Source organism: Monocercomonoides exilis (assembly GCF_001643675.1).
Source record: "Monocercomonoides exilis strain PA203 chromosome Unknown scaffold7-2047599, whole genome shotgun sequence".
NCBI classification, from domain to species: Eukaryota; Preaxostyla; order Oxymonadida; family Polymastigidae; genus Monocercomonoides; species Monocercomonoides exilis.
In genome coordinates, this window is record NW_027150552.1 from 1,576,823 (window position 1) to 1,599,564 (window position 22,742).

The 22,742-nt window shown below is 40.9% G+C and overlaps 8 protein-coding genes across 8 annotated transcripts; 4 read left to right on the plus strand and 4 right to left on the minus strand.

Annotated features, from left to right (window-relative positions):
• Window positions 1-4: 4 nt before the first annotated feature.
• On the plus strand, window positions 5-916 carry MONOS_4099 (uncharacterized protein; the record flags this gene model as incomplete). Its single annotated transcript, XM_067874143.1, has 1 exon — window positions 5-916. One exon carries the CDS (start codon window positions 5-7, stop codon window positions 914-916), a length of 912 nt encoding a protein of 303 aa, XP_067733537.1.
• A 60-nt stretch (window positions 917-976) lies between these two features.
• MONOS_4098 (uncharacterized protein) lies at window positions 977-1,501 on the plus strand (the record flags this gene model as incomplete). Its single annotated transcript, XM_067874142.1, has 1 exon — window positions 977-1,501. One exon carries the CDS (start codon window positions 977-979, stop codon window positions 1,499-1,501), a length of 525 nt encoding a protein of 174 aa, XP_067733538.1.
• Window positions 1,502-1,964: 463 nt separating this feature from the next.
• Window positions 1,965-2,630, minus strand: MONOS_4097 (uncharacterized protein; the record flags this gene model as incomplete). The annotated part of the gene is made up of 1 exon (XM_067874141.1): window positions 1,965-2,630. The coding sequence occupies one exon, from the start codon at window positions 2,628-2,630 to the stop codon at window positions 1,965-1,967; it is 666 nt and encodes a 221-aa protein (XP_067733539.1).
• An 812-nt stretch (window positions 2,631-3,442) lies between these two features.
• MONOS_4096 (putative casein kinase I delta) lies at window positions 3,443-9,200 on the plus strand (the record flags this gene model as incomplete). Its single annotated transcript, XM_067874140.1, has 2 exons — window positions 3,443-3,750; window positions 3,806-9,200. The coding sequence occupies 2 exons, from the start codon at window positions 3,443-3,445 to the stop codon at window positions 9,198-9,200; spliced, it is 5,703 nt and encodes a 1,900-aa protein (XP_067733540.1).
• Window positions 9,201-9,864: 664 nt separating this feature from the next.
• MONOS_4095 (uncharacterized protein) lies at window positions 9,865-11,923 on the minus strand. Its single transcript, XM_067874139.1, has 6 exons — window positions 11,798-11,923; window positions 11,140-11,729; window positions 11,039-11,076; window positions 10,916-10,981; window positions 10,831-10,852; window positions 9,865-10,729 (listed from the first exon to the last, which is right to left on the minus strand). Exons 1-6 carry the CDS (start codon window positions 11,852-11,854, stop codon window positions 10,429-10,431), a joined length of 1,074 nt encoding a protein of 357 aa, XP_067733541.1. The 5' UTR covers window positions 11,855-11,923; the 3' UTR covers window positions 9,865-10,428.
• A 140-nt stretch (window positions 11,924-12,063) lies between these two features.
• MONOS_4094 (chaperonin containing TCP1, group II (cytosolic)) lies at window positions 12,064-14,250 on the minus strand. Its single transcript, XM_067874138.1, has 7 exons — window positions 14,175-14,250; window positions 14,030-14,082; window positions 13,866-13,929; window positions 13,457-13,814; window positions 13,228-13,393; window positions 12,884-13,140; window positions 12,064-12,761 (listed from the first exon to the last, which is right to left on the minus strand). The coding sequence occupies exons 1-7, from the start codon at window positions 14,223-14,225 to the stop codon at window positions 12,154-12,156; spliced, it is 1,557 nt and encodes a 518-aa protein (XP_067733542.1). The 5' UTR covers window positions 14,226-14,250; the 3' UTR covers window positions 12,064-12,153.
• A 91-nt stretch (window positions 14,251-14,341) lies between these two features.
• On the minus strand, window positions 14,342-15,630 carry MONOS_4093 (dynein light chain). The gene is made up of 8 exons (XM_067874137.1): window positions 15,549-15,630; window positions 15,335-15,444; window positions 15,215-15,270; window positions 15,050-15,165; window positions 14,906-14,989; window positions 14,785-14,848; window positions 14,676-14,729; window positions 14,342-14,600 (listed from the first exon to the last, which is right to left on the minus strand). The coding sequence occupies exons 1-8, from the start codon at window positions 15,588-15,590 to the stop codon at window positions 14,503-14,505; spliced, it is 624 nt and encodes a 207-aa protein (XP_067733543.1). The 5' UTR covers window positions 15,591-15,630; the 3' UTR covers window positions 14,342-14,502.
• A 182-nt stretch (window positions 15,631-15,812) lies between these two features.
• Window positions 15,813-22,733, plus strand: MONOS_4092 (uncharacterized protein; the record flags this gene model as incomplete). The annotated part of the gene is made up of 5 exons (XM_067874136.1): window positions 15,813-15,887; window positions 15,952-16,849; window positions 17,017-17,168; window positions 17,474-19,280; window positions 19,508-22,733. The coding sequence occupies 5 exons, from the start codon at window positions 15,813-15,815 to the stop codon at window positions 22,636-22,638; spliced, it is 6,063 nt and encodes a 2,020-aa protein (XP_067733544.1). The 3' UTR covers window positions 22,639-22,733.
• Window positions 22,734-22,742: the final 9 nt, after the last annotated feature.

Sequence of the window (22,742 nt, forward strand, 5' to 3'; positions counted from 1 at the left end):
AGTGATGGAAAAGGAGGATTCAGATACTTCTGAATCATCCTTGAACTCGATCATGAGAGCACCGCCTCTTCCTCCAGAACTTGTATCCTCGCTCACAGAGCAGCTGGAGAAATTTGTGTCACTCACTGAAAAGGAGTTGGCAGGGGTCAACGATGAGAATGAGATGCATCCGCCATCTGTGGCTGTCTGTTGGTTCAGCTGTGATGAGTTGATGTTGGTGATGGTGCAGTTGGCGAGGGAGAGGGAGAGGGAAGGGGAAGTGGCAGAGGAGAGGACACAGCTGGTGGGGGTGGATGTGGAGGTGATGTCGGTGATGTTGGAGGAGTTGATGGTGAGGGGAGCGGTGAGGGAGGTGAGGTGGAAGATGCTTTGGCTGTTGAGGGCGAGACTGGTGATTGCTGTGTGGTTGAGGGCGAGGGAGCCAGCAGTGAGGAAGAAGAGGGGGGTCGTGATTGATGATGAAGATGAGGTTGTTCCGATGACGGTGGTTGTGTTGAGGTTGAGGGAAGGGGAGTTTTCGGAGAGGTGGAAGAGGATGGGGGTGATAGTGTTTGTGGAGTTGTGGGAGATGGAGAGGGCAGAGACTGTGAGGAAGCCCTGGGTCTGTTGGAAGAGGGCAGAAGAGGCAAATGGATCTGGTGAAGAAGGGGTTGATGATGAAAATGATGAAAATGAAGAAAACGATGAAAACGATGATGTTGATTGTGATGACTGTGAATGTGAGTTTGATGGCTGGGGAATGCCACTGGAGGCGATGATGGTGGCAGTTGTGCCATTTCCAGTGATTTTTGTATTTGGGGCACGGAATGTGAGAGTCTTTGTGGGAGTGAAAGTGGAGAGGAGAAGAGAGAGGGAGGCATCGCTGAAGGGAGCAATGCATCCGAGAGCATACTCCACGGTGGCGCATGAGCTTTGATGTGTTTTGCCGCAGGCATCGACATCACTTCCGCTGTTGCCAACGATTTTGTTCTGGTCGATGATTGGAAGCCAGCTGTTGAAATTGGCGTTATCAGCTGTTTCACAATTCCAGACTCTTTTTGTTAAAGTTGTTGACCCGCAACACTCGAACGGAGATTGGGTGATGCTGTTTCCGCTGAAGAAAACATCATTTCCTCTTCCATTTGTTGCGGAGTTGCCATCGAAAAAGCAAAAAGTGATGAATTTTGTTCCACTCATCCAGGGAAATGTTACTTCAGTAAAAATTCCAGCCCCTCCACGTGTAGAAGACGTACCTGTCAATTTATTGTTTATGAGCTGGCAATCTTCAACCAAAAATTGTTTTGGTTTGTCGCTTGGAGGATATGCAAATGTTAAAGCTCCAACCGAATCACCACCAGAATTTGCGATGCACTTGCATTTTGTAAACAAGAACTTACCACTTGAAGATAAGGTTCCAATTGCCAAATACCAACCGATCCCACACCAATTTGTTATTTTGCAGCTTTCAACTCTGTTTTCTGAAGATATCCAAACTGAATTTGATAATGGAACACCAAGATAAACAGCTCCTCCATGCATTGCCTGGCATTTTGTAAAATTAGATTTTGTGATACTCATATAAAACAATTTTTGAACATACAATGCTCCACCATATCCATTTGTTGAACAATTGTTGAATGAGCATAATTTGGTTGTAAGATTTGCATTATTGCAAACAACAGAAAGAGCACCTCCATCATTTGACCCACCAGTTGTATTTTCCCATTCGCACCATTCAAAGATATAGCTATTCAAATCAGTAAAAGACAATCTACCAGGTTTCGCTCTTTGGGTTTCGGATCCGTTATATTTTACAAGATCATTTGGTGAAGAGCGTGTTTGGTGGAGGAAAGATGTGTTTATTGCAGAAAGAGATGTGAATGGGCTGTTAAGGGAAGGTAGGATAGCTCCATCGATGGGGTTGTGGGTGTGGAGGAAGATGGTTGAATGGACGGAGAGGGAAAAATGAAGAGAAAAGGAGGGAATTATGTGGGTGTTTCTGTGCGTGTTCGTGTTCGTGTTCGTGTTTGTGTTTGTGGTGGTTGTTGTGGTGAATGAGTTGTGTGAGTGTGTGTGAATGGCAGGAATGATGTGTGTGGATTGTGGTGCAGTGGTGATGTTGGTGAAGAATGTGTGTGAGAGATGGAGATGAATAAGGGAAGAAGAAGGAGTAATGGAAGAAGGAGAAAAAATGAAGGGTTGAATGAGGGAGATGAAAGAGGAGAAAGAAGAATGGGAGATGGAGAAGGAGGCGGGGATTGGGGAGTGAGTGGAAGAGAGGGAATTTGGAGGGATGGAGAAGAGGGGGAAGGAGAGGAATGCTGGTTGAGGGATTTGGAGAGAGAAGTTGGTGAGGGCGAGGGAGGCATGGGCAGAGAGGAAAAGTGGGTGGTGTTTGTGATTGTGGTGGGGGTGGATTTGACAGGTGGTTGAGCTGATGGTGGTGGAGCTGATGGTGGTGGATGAGTGGTGGTGAGAAGTGAGGAGTGTGCATCCACAGAGAGGCGCCATGGTGAGATGGCTCGCACACAACGAGCTGTTGATGATTTTGAGACTTGTTTGAACACAGCAGATGCAATTGTCAGCTGCGCTCCCAATCGTTTCCCTCTGAATAGTAAAATTGTTGTTATGCTCGACATTTTCACGTGCATTGCTCAACATGCTGTTCCGGATCTCCTCGCTCCTTTTTTGCAAAATTTGTTCATTGGCATTACCCTCAGCATTAAGGCATCTTACACAAAGCAACAGAAATGCAGCAATATTGAATGCAGCTTTTGCGCTGGTGGAGCGCCTCACCATGGATGTGGATGCAAACAAAAACTCAAAATGAAAAATTCCTGCGCCCTTTATTATATAATTGCCTTTTTTTCTATTTATCGAACATTTAAGATAACTGTAGCAAAATTGTGGAATAACAAATAGAAACTCATATCAGTGATTGTGATTGAACATGTTTTTCTCTACCTTCAAATTTTTCTTTTTTTAAATTTGGAAATGTTTTATTTTATTATAAACTATTTATTTTTCGAATTTAGCACTATCGTTTGAATTATTAAATCACAATGTGATATGAGAACAAACGATTTTTTGATTGGAATTCTTGATTGGATTTTGAAATTTATTTGTTGTTTCAAAAATTCTTTCAGAAAAAAATATATTTGTTCAGAACCTTTTCATCTTTTGTATCTCCTTAACTCTTTCATAATTATTAAAACATGAGATTGAAACTTGAAGAATAAGCCTTTGCGACAATGAAATTTTTGACGAATCGTGTCTGTCGAAAGGAAAAACATGTGTTGAGTGTTATATATATATGAATGTTCAATAAAATTACATATGTGAAAATTTTCATTTTTTGACGTTAACATAAATAATTATAGTTTTTGATCAATATATTTTTCCTGTTTGTTTTTAATAAATTGGATTTAAGTTATAAATATATTTCATGCATCAATAATCTAAAATGACAAACACACACGGAGTAATACATAATAGATTCAAAATAGATACTAGTAGATATCTTGGAAAAGGAAGTTTTGGATGGATTTATCGGGCTTTTGACATGCAAAGAAATTTCAATGTTGCAGTTAAATTTGAAAAACGAAGATCATCTCATAGTTTGCTGGAATCTGAACTTCATCTTCTCGCCCATCTTCAAGGTGGTGTTGGATTTCCTTCTGTCTACTATTTTGGAGAGCATGGAGATTATCATGTTTTGGTTATGGATTTGCTCGGAGCAAATCTTGACGTCTTATTTAATAGGCTTGAAAGGTTAGCTATATCTTTTGTATTTATTGAAAAAAACTTTAATTTTATTTTTTGGAAGATTGTTTTCACCACGAACAGTGTTTCTTTTGGGAATTCAAATGATTCTGCGACTACAATACCTTCACGAAAAAAATTTTATCCACAGAGATATCAAACCAGAAAATTTTGTTGTCGGAACAGGAATCAAGAGGAATATCGTTTATTTAATTGACTATGGATTATCAAAAAGATACTATGACCCCAAAACTTATTCTCATATCCCTTTTCGCACTGGAAAGGATTTAACAGGGACTCCTCGCTATGCTCCAATTAATGCACATCTTGGGGTTGAACTGAGTAGAAAGGATGATTTAGAGTCACTATTTTATGTATTGATATATTTTGCACGGGGATCGCTTCCATGGCAAGGAGTGACAGCAAAAACTGCAGCGCAAAAGTATGCACAGATTGGCCATTATAAAATGAGTTGCCCAGTCGAATTGCTATGCCATAAGCTTCCTGTTGAATTGGCAACGTGCTTGAGTTATGTGCGAGGTCTGTCATTCACAGCCACGCCTGATTATTCGTATCTGTTGGATATGATGTACCGAGGACTTTCATACATCGACAGTGCGTCCTTTCCGTTGCCTGTGCCACATCTGAGGCTGAATGCCCTCTGGGAGCGTGCGCTGAACTTCGGAGAAGCCACTCAAGCTGCATTTGCGCCTGACGACGAAGAGGAAGAACTGAGAACAGACAAAAACAGGAGGAGCCAAGAAGCAAAAGAGCAGACAGAAGAAGGCCACCAGAACATGGACAGATCGGCGCAGGTGAACAATCCAGAGGCGAATGAAAGAGGAGAGAAGAAAGGAGACTGGGCAGAGAAGGAGTGGAAGTACGACAAAGAGCAAACAGAGAAGAAGAAAGCGAACGAAGGCTCTGATCAGCCAACGTCACCACTAGTGTTTGATGCGCTGATGGCTGAGTGGGATCGCCAGCACGGAGAAGACCAGCGGAAGGGGACAGACAGCAGACAGCGGTTGGGCGAAAGCATTCCTCGAGGGATTGACAGATACAAGGAGAAGGAGAAGGAGAAGGAGAGGGAAAGGGAAAGAGAGAGGGAAAGAGAGAAGGAGAGGGAAAAGCACAGAGGAAGCGAGAGGAGGTGGGAGAGAGAGAAGTACCCCAGCGAAGACGAAGACTTTGAAAGCGAAGATGAGACAGAGAGTTCAGAAGCAGGAGAATGGCCAGGGGAAGAGATGGGAGAAGGAAGAGGAAGAGGAAGAGGAGGAAGAGGAGGAGGAGGAGGCGTTGATGCGAAGAGAGGAGAGAGGAAGAAAGCAACATTGCTGGGAGAGCACAGCATCGACAGCAGCAGAGACGTTGGATTCCCTGACAGCAATGCGAACACCGAAAGTGTCACAGGCAGCGGCATCTGCTTCATTGGGAGGAGAGAAGGACAGCGGAAGAAGCAGACAGGACACGGGAACAGTGGAAACATTGGGAACATGGGAAATCAGGGGAACCAGAGCAATCAAGGGAGCCAAGGGCACGGGAAGAAAGCGAAGGGAGAAGGTGAGGCGAACCAAGGGGCAGGAGAAGGGAGCCTTTCGCTCGGGTTTCTGGACACAGCGAGCGACGGGTACGGACAGCGGGGCATGTCGTCGATGCTGGTGATGGGCGGCGAAAGCACACGCGGCGGAATCTTCCCCACAAACGGCGAGTCTCCTTCCTTTATCAACGGCGCCCCTGCTTCCAGCGCTGCCTCGTCGCTGCTGCCGTCTTCGCCCATGCTCGGCACAGACAGCGTCGGCAGCCGCGGAGAAGGAGGAAGGCTTTTCTCGTCGCAACGGATGAAGTCTGCTGCTAATGCTGTGCATCGTGCCACTTCTTCTCTTGTCCCTCCGCAGTTCAAGAGCCTCTTCGCCACCCCGTCTGCCTCTGCCTCCTCATCCCCCTCTTCCTCTTCTGGCTCTGCTTTGCCTTCTTCTTCTGTTGCTGTCTCGTCAGCCTTGCCTGCCTCGTCTGCTTTGCTCACTCCCCTTGGAAGCCCAGCTGTCTCTCAGAAGAACACGCCATACTCCACGCGCCGTGCATCTTCTTCAATGCGGTGCCCGAAGAGAGAGGCAAAGGCACAGGAGCGACTACTGGAGAGAGAAAGAGAAGAGAAGGCAGGAGTCATTCTTGGTGTGAAGTCCCCCTGTTCTCCTATGCATGTGCGTGCGCTGTCTGCTTTTGGAGCACCAGAGGTGAGATTCGGCACAGCCATGTTTGACGACATCCACTCACCTCTTTCAGCTGTCTCGTCGCCTTCCTCTTCCCCTTCCTCTCCAATCGTCTCTGCTGGCACCGGAAGCGCCCCTCTCTCGAAATACGTTCTTGGCGCTCTTTCTTCTCATTTCAATACTTCATCATCATCATCATCTTCTTCTTCTTCTTCCTCTTCCTCTTCCTCCTCTTCCTTCTACAACCAAGGCCTAACTTCACCCCCACTCGATCGCCTCTCCCAGACTGCTCCTCCTTCTGCTGCCCAGTCGTCTATGGCTCCGCTCAATCTCTCATTCGCCCAGCCGCATTGCTCCATCCCTTACTCTTCTATCCCTCTCTCTTCTGCTCCTCACTCAATCTCCAAAAACGTGTCGGGTTTTTCTCCAGCTGTCTTCTCAATGGCGTCTTCCTCTCTCTCTTCGTCGCTGATTAATCCTCTCTTGCCTTCAAATAATCCTTCTTCATCTTCTTCCTCCTCTTCCTCTTCTTCTTCTTCCTCTTCCTCTTCAGCTTCAACTGCTTCTGCTTCAACTTCTCCTTCTGTCTCCCCCAAAATGCCCAGAAACAAACAAAACAGCCAAAACACATCAAAATCACAAGTTGTAAGTGGACTGCAGACATCTTCGCCTTCTTCACTGCATTCCTCTCCTCCAAGAATCTTTTCTCCTGTTCACACAAACATCCCTTCTTCTTCTTATCCCTCTTCTTCTTCCTTTTCCTCCTCTTCTCCTTCTTCAAATGTAACTTCTTCTTCTCAAATGATTTTATCATCATCTTCATCTTCTTCTTCTTCTGCCAATTCTCAACTGCCAAAATCCAAACAGCAACAAACAAAACAGACACCTTCACCAAAACCCAAACGCAATCCAAACAACTTGCCTTCTTTAACATCATCACCTTCTTCTTCATCATCCTCTTCATCCTCCTCATCCTCATCCTCTTCACCTTCATCATCATCATCTTCTTCTTCTTCCTCTTCCTCTTCTTCCTCAAATCAATATTCCAAAGAGAAAATCCCGCAACTTCCATTCAACGAGTTTTCCAAGCAGAAGCTGTGTGGTGTTGTGAATTCTTCTTCTTCTTCTGATTCTCTTCTTCTCTCTCCAAAACAGACATCTTCTCCGCCTTCTGAGAAATCTCTCATTGCAACTGCAACTTCTTCCTCCTCTTCCTCCTCTTCATCTCATCCTATTCATCCTCTTCTCTTTTCTGCCCCTTCTTCTCCCACTCAACCGCTCTCTCCTCGCGAATCGATTCCAAACAACAACTCAAAAATGTCATCATCATCATCATCTTCTTCTTCTTCTTCTTCTCCCTTTTTTTCTTCTTCTTCCTCTTCTTCCACTCAACATTTCGATTCTCCCCTTTCCTTCACAGCACCTCTTTCACACATCAACATCAATCTTCCTCATTCTTCTCATCCTTCTTCTTCTTTCTCTCACACAGCACCTTCCATCAATTGCTTACCCACCTCACTCAACACTTCATCATCATCATCTTCTTCTTCTTCTTCCTCCTCTTCCTCCTCCTCTTCTCCATCATCATCATCTTCTTCTTCTTCCTCTTCATCTTCCTCTTCATCCTCTCCTTCCTCCTCCAATGATCTCTTCCTTCCTTCTCGTCCTCACTCATCGATGGCGGGCACACAGCGCAGAAACCATCAAAAACGCCCTCTTTCTCCCTCTCTTCAACACAACCCCTCACATGCTGTTGAAAGCAATAACTCATTTTCTTCCTCTCCTCTTTTGTTTTCTTCTTCTTCTTCTTCTTCTTCTTCTTCTGCCTCTTCTTCTTCCAATTCATCCAATTCTTCCAATTCCAATTCTTCTTCTACTTTAACCTCTTCTTCTTCTTCTCTTTCTCCTCTTGAAGCACCAAACTATATCCACTCATCACAACCACCCAATATGCATCCATCTTCTTCCTCTTCCTCTTCTGCTTTCTCTCTTTTTGCTGCCCCTTCTTCTCGTCCTTCTTCTTCACTTGGGCAGCTGAGAAGCAGCAAAATCATCACACAAAACGAGAAAACACAGCAATCTGCTTCAAATGCTCCTAATTCATCATCATCATCATCTTCTTCTTCTTCTTCTTCTTCTTCCACAAATGTTGATTCACCATCATCTTCTTCTCCTTCCCCATTCATATCCCCTTCCCCCGTCACCCTCACAACCTCCTCCACTCTCTTCCACCCGCCAACACCTTCTTCTTTTGCTCCTCTGAACAGCACCTCTCCTTCTCTCACTTCTCTCTCCACACTCTCCACCCTCTCCCCTACTCCTTACTCTCGCCCTTCCACTTATGCATACCCTGGTGCATCCAGATCGTCTCGATTGGCTCTTCACCCTGCTTCTAATGCTTCTTCTTCTTCTTCTTCCTCTTCTTCTTCCTCCTCCTCTCCTTTCTCTCCTTCCTTATCCAACCGCTCTTCTCTGAACTTCCGCTCAAACATGCGCCGTTCTCTTGCCTCTTCTCATTTCTCTCTCGCTCAAACAGCTTCTGCTCCTTCCTCCCGCCCGACTTCTCCTGTCCACACCTCCATCGTCTCATTCAACCCGCCTTCTTCTTCTTCTTCTTCTTCTTCTTCCTCCTCCTCCTCCTCCTCTGCTTCTTCTGCAATTGAAGGGCATCTTCATCCACTCTCTCCAAGTATGCAAGGGAGAGAGACATTTGGAGGAGGATCATCGCCTTTGTTTATTGCTTCTTCTTCATCTTCTTCTTCTTCTTCTTCTTCTTCCAATCAACCTCACTCTCATTTTTCCTCTTCTGCTGCTCCTTCCCTCACAACTCCAATTTCTTCTCTATCATCTTCCTCTTCTTCCTCTTCCTCTTCCTCTTCTTCCTCTTCCTCTTCCTCTTCTTCCTCTCCTTCTTCTTCTTCTTCTCGTCCCATCCACACCCGCTCTGTCTCTCTCTCCAATCCTCCTCATCTTCTCCACCGCCTCTTCAACACCCGCGTCGCACCTATCACATTTCAGTCAGATAGCAATGCGCCTTCTTCTTTCTCTCCTTTCTCTTCTTCTTTGGCCTTCCACAGCATTTCTGCTTCTTCTTCTTCTTCTTCTTCTTCCTCCTCCTCCTCTTCCTCCTCCTCTTCTTCTTCTGTTTTTGCTGCTCCTTCTTCTTCTCTTTCTTCTTCTCTTCCTCCTCCTCGCAGCAGCTCGCAGATGCGGCCTTCGTCGCCTTCTGCCACTTCCACGTCTTCATAAATGTGTTTGTGAGGACTTTTGATGTATTTTTGATGAATTAAATGAAACAATGAAACGATATATTAATTAAATAATAATAGAATAGAATAGAATAAAATAAAATAAAATAAAATAAAATAAAAACAATGATAATTAATTATTTTTTCTAATCTTTTCTTTTCTTTGCTAAATAAAGAAAAGCTTTTCTTTTCTATTTTGAAGAGTAACTTCTTTTTTTGTTTGATTAAAAATTGATTATTTTTTTCTTCATTTGCAATTGCTTTGCTTATGTCATCGCTTATGAGCATTGCATTCAATTTTTTTTGTGTGTGTGTCATTTTTCTCACATTTCTTTCTCTTTCTTTCTTTCTTTCCTGTTTTTTTTTTTTTTTTTTTTTTTTTTTTTTTAACGTTGCTTATTTTATCTTTTTTTATATTTCATCTGATATATTTTGTTACTCTCTTTCCAACTATTTATGCAAAGTTTATTTATCTTACACAGTTCTTTATAATTTGACATATAAATTATGTTACTCCTTTTTTTAAACATCTTTTATAGAAGATAGGCAGTTTATTGCTATTTTTATTTATTTTTGTTTTTTTGTTTCTTTATTTCGAAGACTTTTGAAGTCAGCTTTTTTCTATCTCTTTGATGGCAATATGTTTCATACCATGATTAAACATATTTATTGTTATTTTTTTGAACTTATTTCAAATCAATTGTCTTATTCTTTGATTTAGAATAATTATGCTGACAATTGCGAAAACTGTAAAAAGAAGGCTTTTTGGTTTGCAAAAAATGAGGAAGGATGAGAAGCAATCGAAATGCAAGTTACCGAAATTCAAAAGGTAAAACGTAATTAAATGGAATGAATCAAAAACTTAAAAAAGAAAAGAAAAGAAAAGAAAAGAAAAATTTCTTTGGAGTTTAACAAAAACAGCACGTCTACAGTTATTTTCATTTCACAAAAAATGAAATACGAAAAAGCAATTTTTTTGAAAGAGAATTTCGCTAAACAACTTTTAAACGCAAAACTTCAAAAAAGTTCAAACGAAAAAAGAATAAGAGATAAATACGAATCGCTCTTTGAATTTGATTGAATATTTCACACAGAATTTCTCAAGTCCAAAACGATTTCCAACATTCAACACAGCAAAAGAACATAAAAGAAAATGACAGCCCACTTCACTTTATCATTCATCGTTCATTTTCGCTTGTTAAAAAATAAAGTTCTTTCTTTCTTCTTTTTTATTCTTTCATTTTTTCATTCATTCCCCATCGAATCACTTCCTCATCATGATCAGCTTCATTTGTCATGTGTGTTAACGGGCAAAGTGAGAATGATGCTTTCTCATCAGCATACCCAAATGAAGCACCAAATCTGATTTCATCTGCTAAAAACTCTATTGAAAATGGCTGTTTCACATCATCAATAAAGAAATGTGCAATGTGAGGTGTGACATTCATGTTCACTTCGACAGAAATTGTTTTGTGATCTTCCCATCTATCAGCATCACCTATTCGAACACCATCTCCATACACCCATCCACTTTTTTTTTTAAAAAAAAAAAAATATTTATTAATTTAAATCAATACAAAAATAAACGAATTATTTGAAAATAATACATGAAAATACAAAACAAAACAAACAATCCGTAGTATCCAATTGTGCCTAATTAGAGAAAGAAAAACAATAACAAATAATTCACAAATGTAAAAAAGCAATGAAAAATACCTTTTTCGCATCCAATGCACTGCCCAGATTTTAACAGTGGAATTGTATTATCATGCATTCCAAAATCTATTTGAGATAATCAACGATATAAATGAAAAGATGAAAAGACCAATTAACACATACAAAAATATCCGCCTTTTGTGCAAATAATGATAACTTCACTAAAAAAAATAATGAATGTTTGAATTATACAAATTAATCTTCTGTTAAAAGCGAAACAATACCATTTCCAAATTCCACTCTTTACAGATTGGGACAAATAAATGCTGTCGTAGCAACCAGAAGTCTTGTGCACAGCTTCCTTTTTGCATATTTCCCAAATTTTCTCAGACATTGGAAACACTATCAAATGCTGTTGCTCAATGCTAGACTCTTCCGAACTTGATGCCTTTTCCAAACTATTTTGTTCTCTTTCGCAAGCTCTTTTGAGAAGCAAATGAAGGCGAGCTGCTTCGGCAGCAATATCATCAGATTCAGAATTTGTAAGAAGCTGAATGACTTCTAGCAATTCAGATGAATTTGGAAGATGCGCAACAGATTTTATTAGTGAAGCAATAAACTTAAGAATAAGAAGCAAAGATGACTCAGGCAAAGCAGACGATGAGGAACTTTCTGAAATAGATGGAGCAGAGGAGGAAGTTTGTTGTTCTTGTGTTTTTAAAAGAATTGGTAAAAGATTAATGAATGATGTTGTTGAAAAAACTTGAGCCGCATTTGTCGAAGTATTCATCAAAAAAATTGCTTCTGGTAAAACTTCTTGAATTTTAAATGATGAATCATTCAATTTTTCTTTTATAATTTTTATTTTTTCACTCTGAATTGTTAAATAAAAGAAAAAACATTGCTAATGAGCAAAATATATCAATAATGCAAGTTTTTAACAATTTTTTTATCTGCATCAATATCTACAGATAGTATATTCTGTTCTTTTTCTGTCATTTTGGAAAAGTTGCACGCTTTTGGGAAAAAGATTAAAAGTTTCCCATGTTTTCTTTCATTTTCGAAAATTGTAAAGGGTTCATTTTCAAATAATTGTTCATTAGATGGTAATTATTAAATAATTTATTGTTACAAAGAAGAGCTCATTTTTCAAACTTTACACTCCCGATAAAAACTTTTATAGTTCAGAAAAAAATAGTATTAGAAAATAAATTGGTGAATGTTTATTTGAAAGTTGCTATTTAATTCAACTTCATTTTTAAAAACAAAGTGAAAAAAAATAAAGAAATGAAGTGAACTTAAACAGCACCAGGCTTTCCTGCCGCGAGTACATCATCAACAAGAAGTAATTGAGTTGCAATAACAGAAGCTGATAAAACAATCTGTCTCTTGACACACAGGTTATCTAAGATTTCATTAGCTGCTGCATCAATAGGCTGACCTGTCAAAATATCAACACCATATGCTTTCTTCTCTTCTCTCCATTTCTTTTGCAGTCCAACAACTGATTCAAGAGCATCAAATCCACTGTTCTGTGAAATAAGTTTTGGAATAACAAGCAATGCATCTGCCAACACCTGCATTCCCGCAGCTTGTTTTCCGCTCTCTTCTTTAGCTGCCTTTCCGACTTCTTCACTGGCAGCTGCCTCAAACGCACCAGCACCTGGAACAACACATCCATCGACCAAAGCGTTCTTGGCTGCTCTGAGACCATCTCTCAGGGCATCCTTCAGCTGGGCGATGACATGAGGAGTGGAGCCTTTCACAAGAATGGTGCATGAATGAGGATCTTTGCATCCTTCAACAAATGTGTATTTATCTTCTCCCAATGTCTGCTCATAGACATGCTCAGCCCATCCAAGAACAGATTCGTCCATGTCATCAACAGAGTTGACAGACACACCACCTGAACATCGCCATTTCCCATCACATTTTTCAAAAAACATTGAATTAATGCAAACAAATGAACATAACAATTTTTTATGAAAAAAGGATTAATATTTGCAACAAAAAATAAGTTTGACAAACCGCATGCAAGAGCCAAACGTTCCATGTTTCTCTTTTTCGCTCTTCTAAGGCCCACAATGTTCTCTTTTGCGAGTGCATCAAGAGAAATTGGATCAATACCCTTTTGGTTGATTACAATGAATGATTGTCCGGCTGTGCAGACTTTCTTCTTCAACTCAATGATCTTTCTCACATTGTCATCAGTCACTGCACGCTCTGCTTTGACAAGTTGTTCTCTCTGCTCTGGTGTGGAATATGTGTTGGTTGAGTTAATTTCACTGCGGCACGAAAAGGCAACAATAGACATTAATTGTTAATATCAATAACAATAAAAATTCTAAACGAGCAAGAAAATGAATTTAAACCTTTTTTCGTATTCCAATGAAACGTTGCAAATGAGAATAAAGCAGTGCTCGCACTCTCTTGGCATGTCTGGATGACGTGCTCCGTGATCAAGAACCAGACCTCTCACCAAAGATGTCTCAGCAGCCAATTTGTGTTGCATGTGCATAATTTCAACCATATGCAGATCTGGGAAGGGAAAAAAAAGATAAATAAACTTTTAGTGAAGTTAAAATGTAATAAGTTTCACACTTAATTCTTCATTTGGTCTTTTGATGATATTAATTGCTTCAGTTGTAATTTCAGACATTTTTTCTGCAAGTTGTGGAGGAACTTTTGTCATAAATGAAGATTTAACAACACCACTCAACATTTTTCCTTCCTTATCCAATGGAATTTTGATGTCATCAAGTGTCTTAACAGCAATTTCACATCCTTTTCTTATACCATCAACAAGAACACGTGGATGAGTTCCTTCAAGAAGTGATCGTTCTGCACATTTCAAGATTTCAGCATTAAGCAAGCAAACAGATGATGTTCCGTCTCCATATTCATCATCAATAGCTGCAGCGGATCTGGAAATAAGTTGTGCAGTTGGAAGTTGAATTTGCTGAATAAACAATGTCGATATAAAAGCATTTCAAAAGAAAATAATATATACCATTTCACTGAGAAGTGTTGCTCCGTCCTTTGTTATCTTAATTGATCCTGCTCCGCTTACAAGCCTGAAAATTTAAAGAAAAAAATGATAAAAAAGGTGTTTATTACACCATTTACAAAAACAGAAACAATAATTGTCACGATGAAAAGATAACAATATCATACATTTTCATTGTGCCTGTTGGGCCAACATTTGATCTAAGAACTTCTTGAAGTCCCTGCACAAAGATTTAAGAATTAGATAAATATTCAAGGAAATAGCACGTTTGATCGTTAACAAAATTTATTAAAAGCACTAATATCCTCAAACTTTAGCTTGAGTAATGTTCCATGCAAGTGCTTTGTTGATAGAATGAGCCATTTTGTAAAAATTAAATTTTGATTCCAAATTAAGTATAATGAAACACGCAATAATTTCAATTGAAATTGAGTATTTCTTTCATTTTGATTTTTGATTGAAAAATTGAATAAACAAAATAAGAGATATTATGCATTCTTCAGAATAAAAGGAAGAAAATGAAATGAGATGAGTAAAAGTGAAATAAATAATCAACATTTTTAATCAAAGTTATTTATTTCAATAACCAACAAATTTCTTGTATACACAAATAACTCTTCTTAATTTTGTGATGACGTGTTCACTGAGTTGATGAAGGACGTCCAGGGCCAGGAGTTGAAGTTGATTCAGGAGCATCGTCCTTTGCAGATTCATCTGAAGAAGCTCCAATTAAAGCACCTTAAAAAAATAAATCAAATTTCAAAAATTGTAAAAAATAAAACTTCAATTATTTTCGAAAAAAACAATGTAAACCATCTAATTTTTTAACGCCAGGCAATCTCTTTAATAAATCATCCTTGTATGTAGCTAAAAGAAAATAGGTTTTAAAAAAAGTTGAAATAGTTTAAACAAGAAAAAATACCTGGAGAACTGGTTTCAATAGGATTTCCAATAAATGAAACATCATTAAGTTCAGGAAGTTCAGCCTATTTAATTAATTACATTAATGAAATCTCAAATTATAAAATGAAAAAAGTTCAAACCAATTTGTCAATTTCTCCCCAACTTGTAATGTTATTATGACTCATATAAAGGCATTGAAGACGTTTGCAACACAGAACGCCAGCCTAATATTTATAATTAAATAAAAAGATAATCATCATTTATTTACTAAAGCATTTCCATACCACTTTGTCAATTGAATTGTAAGAAATCCAAAGAGAACGAAGAGTATTTGCAACAGGCTCAAGTCCCTCGATTTTTTTGATGAGATTCCTTCCTAGGGACAAAAGCTCCAATTTTTCTGTAAAATAGATAATAAAAGATGATATACGAGTTGAATATTCACACACCCAGTCCTCCAAGGTTAGAAATACGATCAATACGATTAGTAGAAAGGGAAAGAACTCTGTAAAGAACAAAGACATTTATCAGTCCATCAGCATTATTAATACAAAAAAATTAAAATATACTTTACATTGCGCAATGTTGAAAGTGCATTATCCATTTTTTCAATAGGAGGAATTTGATAATAAAGTTTAACTTCTTCCGATTCAGCAGCTGATTGTTGATGCTTCTCTTCCTAATAATTTTTAAAGCACCGTTTATAAATTAAAGAAATGCAAAAACAAAAAAGTGAAAAATTCATTTAAAAAATAACTTATTATTATTAAAAAAGTATCGTACCCATGCTTTGATGGCCGAAGCGATTGTTGTTGGTTTGCTCATGGAATAAAGTTTTTTTCAACCTCCAAATCTGATCAAAAAATGACCATAAACACATAAAAAGGATCTAACCACAATAAGACGATGCAAACATTGTTTGAGCTCTTGCCAGTTGTATCGTTTAAGTCGGCCGATACAGTCGCATCTAAATGGCGTATGATACAATGTGCAGCCCAAGGAGGCATAAAAGGAAACGAATTTTTTGCTTTCTTTTTATCAACGCAAATGCTCGTTATTCGAAATGCAAAAACTTCGAGAACAGCTTCATTCAGGACTTATCAAACGCAAAAAGGATTTGTGGTTTGAATGATTTTTGCGATTTTTTATGAAATTTATATATTGCATTGCTTTTGAATTTTTGAAGAATTTTGAACCAATTGATAAAGAAATACAAAATAAAACGTCAGCTGACTTCATACAAAATTCTCATTTGGGAATGGCTCAATTACAAAAAACAAGAAAGCATTATGAGTCCATACTTCACCTTGCAGAGCCACCTATTTGCCCAGATGGCACAAAACCACCTCCATCTTACATAGTTGCAATGTGCTTTTCACCTGATGCACGATTTCTTCTCACAGTGTCAAGTTCGGGAGGAATTACTATTTTTCCGATGTCCTTGTTTTTTTCTGAAGAAAAGCTTGCTGAAATGCACTCATCTTCAGATCCGTTTTTTAACAATTCTAGTATTGATCCTGTAACAGGCCAACCAATGTCGCATACGAAACCTATAACGATCAATGTTTTGCAAGAACCAGGACTTCCGAATTTGCATATACGGCAAGCTGTTTGGTGGCAATCCAGAAAAGAAGTGCCATTTGCAGTTATAATATCGGAAGAAGGTGCGCTGTATTTTGTGAACTTGAAACGTGGCGAGAAAGTGCGCGTTGACTTTTCCGTGCCTTTGGTTAGGTGCTGCGTTGCAACTGTCTCTAAAAGCGGATGCACAGTTGCAGTGGTTGCGCGGAAGGGGCAAGGGATGTGCTATGTGATGATGGAGGATGGCGATGGGAATCTGCTATTTTCAAAGGAAATCCAGCCACAGCCGAATCAGATGTCGAATGTGGAGCAGCTCTCGTTTCTCTGCCCAATCACATCACCGTATGTGAACGGGATAGGCATTTATGTTCCTCAGCAGTCTCTGTTCACAATCACTGAGGGAAGCGACATGAACGAGAAGAAGTTCAGTTTGCCAGACCCTGGGCACAACATCACACACATCCTTCCGTCTGACCGCTTTCTCTTCTGCGTGAAAACAACTCGTATGCTTTTTGAGTTTTTTGACATTACAGAAATTTTATGATTCCCTTTTATTATTATTATTACAATTGTTACTTGCTTATTATTTTATTTATTTATTTATTTTTCTACCTCCTTTCATTTTTCAATTTTTTTTTTCATTTTCTTTCTCATTCCATTCCCTCTTCAGCCTGCACCCGCTGTTCCCATGTGATGATCATCTCCTCCAACTTGGCCAGCTACTCACGTGAATTGTCTAAATCTCCTGTGTCAATTGCTCTTGATGACCCAAGCGATGTTCACAGGGCAATTCTGCAGTCATTTGTGCTCGATCAGGATGAGGTTAACATTTCTTTTTCACACACACACGTATATTTAATTATTTTGTCAACTGTTTTATGTTTATTTGGTTCTTTGTGTTCTTTGCGATTGAATTCATTTTTTTTTTATTCTTTCAATTCTTTGTTAATATTTCTCTCTCTTTCTCTCTCTTTCTCTCTCTTTCTCTCTCTCTTTCTCTCTCTTTATCTCTCTTAATCTCTCTTTCTCTCTCTCTTTCTCTCTCTTTATCTCTCTTAATCTCTCTTTCTCTCTCTCTTTCTCTTTCTCCTTCTTTCATCCAATCTTCATCCCAATTATATCTTCAGCAAGTCCTTCAGCTCTTCCCTGAGTTCAATGACGAAGTCATCACAACCACTCTTTCTGACCTCAAAAACCGCGAAAGAGCGAACATTGCCTATGGAGTTGCCGGAAAGAGCGGGCAGAGGGGGAAATATCCAACAAATATGAAAACGAAAGGAGAAAAAGGAGGAGGAGTGAAAGGAAGAGGGATGAATAGAAACATGCAGCAGACACCGCACAGAGTGCCTTTAATTTCAAATCCTGTTTTTCCTCCTTCTTCATCATCGTCATCTATTTCTTCTTCTATGAATGATCATAGAATCATTTCAACTTCTTCTTCTTCTTCTTCTTCCACCTCTTCTCGTTCTGCCTCTCCTTCTTCTTCTCCTTCTTCTTCCATTCGCCCCTTGTCCACTCCACCTCAATCATCTCACTCAACAGAAGACAATTCATCATCATCATCATCATCAAACACTTCTTCTTCTTCAACCTCTTCTTCTTCTTCTGACTCAATCATTTCTCCTTCCTCCCCTTCCTCCTCCTCCTCTTCCTCTTCTTCTTCCTCTGCCTTTTCCTCTCCCACCACCTCTGCCATGCAAAGCACCTACTTCTCCACTGCCCAGGGCTCTGCCATCGGCGCCCTTAAATTCCTCCCAAACACATCCAGCCTCGCCCCTTCCCCCGAAGAAGGGATCGAAGACATGGATCTGCCTCCTTCTCGGCCCCCGGGTTATTCTTACTCTCCTCCAAGAAGCGTTATTTTGCCTTCTTCTTCTACTTCTTCTTCTTCTTCCTCGTTTTCTTCTTCTTCTTCTTCTTCTTCTTCTTCTTCTTCTTCTCTTCCTTCTTCTCAGACACAAACAATACATCGTCCATCTGCTTCTTCCATCCTCAGCCCACCTCACGCTCATTCACCTTCACATTCACCTTCTCAATCATCAATATCAATGCTGTCATCATCTTCTTCTTCTTCCTTTTCCTCTTCCTCCTCCCCCCCCTCTTCTTCTTCTTCTTCTTCTTCTTCTTCTTCTTCTCAATCCAAACATCTTCATTCATCTTCAATTTCTTCCGTTCGACAACAACAGCAGCAACAACAGTTTTCTGTCCAGTCTGTGCCAAGAGACAAACATCTTCGCGCTGACTCCTCAAAAGCAGCATCTGACAGCAAATCCCTCTCTTCTTCTTCTATCAGAGGCATTTCACACTCTCATTCTCATACGCCTTCCTCTTCCTCTTTTTCTTCTTTCTCCTCTTTCCCGGCTTCTCCTTCCTCTTCTCGTTCTTCTCCTTCTCTCAGACATTCGCAATACCCTTCCTCTTCTCTTGCAGATGGACTTGTTTCTATCAGCTCCCCAACATATCTTTCATCATCCTCATCTTCTTCTCTCTCTTCCTCTCTCTCCTCTTCCCTCTCCTCTTCCTCTTCCTCTTCCTCTCTCTCAGCCGATGGCGAGTCCTCCTTCAACCCGGAGCTCCTCTTTGCCTCGTGCTACCCGCCTGTTGAGGGCTTCTACATTCTCACTGCCACCACTCTCTACCACGTGCGCCTCTGCTCAGACCCTTCCCGCCTCCTCATCTCCCTCCTCACCTCTTCTCCTCCCCGCATCACCCCAGCTGCCAGGCTGTCTGTTGCCTGCTCACTCAACTTTGAGCTGGCGGCTTCGTTTGCGGCAAATGTGCTGTTTTGCAGTGGAGCGTTTGACGGGGCATTCAGACTGTGGGTGGAAGGAGCAAGAAAATCCCCCCTCTTTCTCGTGCAGAAGATGATCCGGGCTGGCTATTATAACGAGGCCATTGAGACGATTGACTCGATTTGCCCGAATGAGGCGATTTGTATGTGGGATTGGATGGTTTTTTTTGTTTGTGGGGAAGAATGGAAGAGAGAATTTTTGTATTTGTTGGACTTGCTTTTTTATTTTTTTATTCTAATTATTGTGTTTTTAATCAAATTGTGACTGTTAATTGCTTTTTATTCATTGCCATTTATTTATTATTATTTTTTCTATCATTCTTTTTTTTATTATTATTCCTTTTTCTCTCTTTATTTATCATTCCCTCAGCCCTCAACGACCGCTTCCGCTTGGCTGAGCAGTCGATGATGCTTCGTCTCTACCGCCACTGCATCGATCCATCGCCTCACACACTCACTCGCATCACACGGCAGCTCCATGTGCTTCTTTCTCTTGCTGACATCCTCTTTCCTCATCAGAATCCTCTTGCTTCGTTTTCTTCTTCTTCTTCTTCTAGTTCTAATTCTCGCAATTCACTCATTCCCATTTCATCTTCACAATCACAATCGCAATCATCATCTTCTTCTTCTTCTTCTTCTTCTTCTTTTGACTCCACCAATTCCACCAGACACATCAGCCAAACACACATCCCCCGCATCCTCCGCCTCATCATCCACCTCCGTCTCCTTCACCCTCTCCTCCAATGCGCTGCCCCTCATCGCTACCTCCTCTCTGCTGTGTTGTATCTCCTCTCTTCTCTTCTCCCCTCAGACATTCCAGTCGAAGCAGCACGTTGCTGCGTCTCTCTGGGTGCTGATCTGTTTTCTCCCCCGCTTTCTCTCCTTCCGCTTGCCACGAGGGCTTCTTTGATTCAGAGTGTGCCTTCTCTTTCAACAGCCAGAATGGTCGAGACAGCACTCCTGCTTCCTCATTTGAGGAGCAGTGTGTTGGCAGACTTTGCACAGATGGTGGAGCAGAGGCTGGCATCAGCACCAAAGCTGGTGAGGAATGGAGATGTTGTGCAGCTGATGAAAGGGGCAGGAAGTGGAAGAGGAGGAGAGGAGGATGAGGATGAGGATGAAGATGATTTGTATGGTGATTATGATGATGATGATGATGATGATGATGGCTACAATGTGAACAGACGAGGTGCACGTGGAAGAAGAGATGACGAGTCAAACACAGACAGCTACATGAGTGAAATGAGCAACAGCGATGACGATTATGATGATAGCGATGATGATGATTATGAGAATGATTATGCAGATGATTGGTTGAATGAAAGCGAAAGCGCAGACGAAAACGAACGAACGAACACTGAAAATAGCACATTCGCATGGCCCAATTATTCATCGTCATTGCCAACTTCTTCTTCCTCTTCTTCTTTTTCCTCTGGAGCTTTGTCGTTATCTGCCGATCATCCAACAGCCATTCCTTCGATTAGTGGCAGCGATCCTGACTCTTTCTCTCTCTCATCTCTTCCTCCTCCTGCTTTAGACGTGGAGCAGTGTGTTGGTCTTTTGGAGTTGTCTCTGCTGGCAAAGTGCATTCTCTGCAGCCGCTCGCCCCGCAACACCCCTGCCCGCTCCATCCACGCTGCCACACTCCAAGCAGCGCTTTCCTCAGCTGTGCCTGTTGTGCACACATCCACCGTGTTGAGATGGTTGATTGATTGGGGTTGCTTTGAATCAGCAGCATATCTGGCTGTCCTCAGAGGTGATGTGCAGCTGGCGTGTGAGTGCATTTTGAGAGAGGGGAAGGCGAGGTTTGACGCAGGGGAGCCACAGAGCTACCAGAAGAGTGGAGGGTTGGCAGATAGAAAAGGAGGAAGTGATATTGGAGTGAATTTCAATAGGGAAAATACAAACACAACAACAATCGCATCATCATCACCATCATCATCAACTGATGCAAATTTGAGATCTCAATTAATGACTGACGAAGCTAATTCACATTCTCCTCTGTTTCTGCACTCTGTTGCTTTGTTTGTGGCATCTAATGCTCTGCCAATTGTGGTAACAGCCCATCCTGTTTCCATGCAGCGCGCACTGATGGAGCAGATCCTGCTGTTCTTTTCAGTTTATCGTCTTCCCCCAACTCCGCTCGATGAGTTTATTTCTTCCCATCTTTCCTCGTTCCTGCTGTGTCTCCTTTCTCTCCTTGCTGCCCCTCCACCGGGCATCCCTCTTCCGTTCTCTCCTTTTCTTTATGCTCTTATCATTTCTGCTGTGTGTGATGTTGAAGCACGCAGCAGCGATCTGGCAGACATGGTGGAGATTGCACTGGAAATGGATGGACCAGCCAGAAACGCCACTGAATTTGGCGATTGGCCTTGGAAGCAGAAAAGACTTGATGGATTTGAGAGAAGAAAAGAGGCAGATAGTGGTAGTTTGGGTGATGGGCAAAAGTTGAATGCTGGATGGGGGAGTGATTATGAAAGAGGAAGACAAACAAATGAAGCTATATCCAAAGCAGCAGCAGCAAGCAGAAAAACAGAGGAAGAGGCAGAAGAAGCAGAAAGAGAGAAGGAGAGAGAGATTGAGTGGTGGCTCAAAGAAGAAAAGATCAGAAGACAGCGACTGCAAAGATTGGACAGCAGAAGATTTGAGGATCGGTTAATTGTTCTGATGAAGCTGGACTCTTCAGAAAGACATCAATTTGAAGAAAGAGGAAGAGGAGGAAGAGAAGAAAATGAGGATACAGAGAGGTTTGGAATGAGAGAAGGAGGAGAAAGAGGCCGAGGCACTGAGCAGGACGAAGAGAGCTATGAAGCAGACGTAGGTGCATCTACAAGAGAAGGGCAGAAATTGACAAAGCAGAGGAGGAAAGGAGTTGTGTGTCATTTGGGCTTTGACGATGGGTTTGGTGGGAAAGGGAAAGGGAGAGCGATGGTTGGGAAGGAGAAGGGCAGCGGAGACGGACCGCAGCTGCGCGACGGCAGCGGCGAAGAGGCGTTTGGGCAGGTGGCAGACTTTGGGCCGAGCACAGATGCATTCAACTGCGATGCTGACACACAGACAAGAGCATCGAGAGTGTGGGATGTTATCGGATTCAACATCACCCGCGATGCTGATCCGCCTTCGTTTGTACCTCTTCCTTCGCATCTGCTCTCTCCGCGCCAGTCCGCTTCAGTGTCATCACGCATTGCGAATCCGTTGATGCAGTTTCTTTCGACTGATAATAGTTCAAATACAGCGAATTTGCATAATTTGAGTGGAAATTCTTCTTCTACTGCTGCTGCTCAAAGTAAAAAGGATGCAACTCAGACTTTTGCTTTATTTACGTGTGGACATCAGTATCCTTCTTATGTTTTCCATAAAATGGTTGCGCAATTTGTCTCCCAAATGAACTCTTCTCAAACATCAACTCCATTAACAGCAGCTCTTGTTAATCAACTCTACAAACACCAGGCATTCAGATTACCTTGTCCTGCATGCTTATTGAAGCAAATAAGCAGATGAACATATATGTTCAATGATTTTCTATCATTTTTATTGAATATTTTAGATTATTTCTGTTTTATAATTTACTTTTAAGAATAAAATAAAAAATTTTTAATCAAATT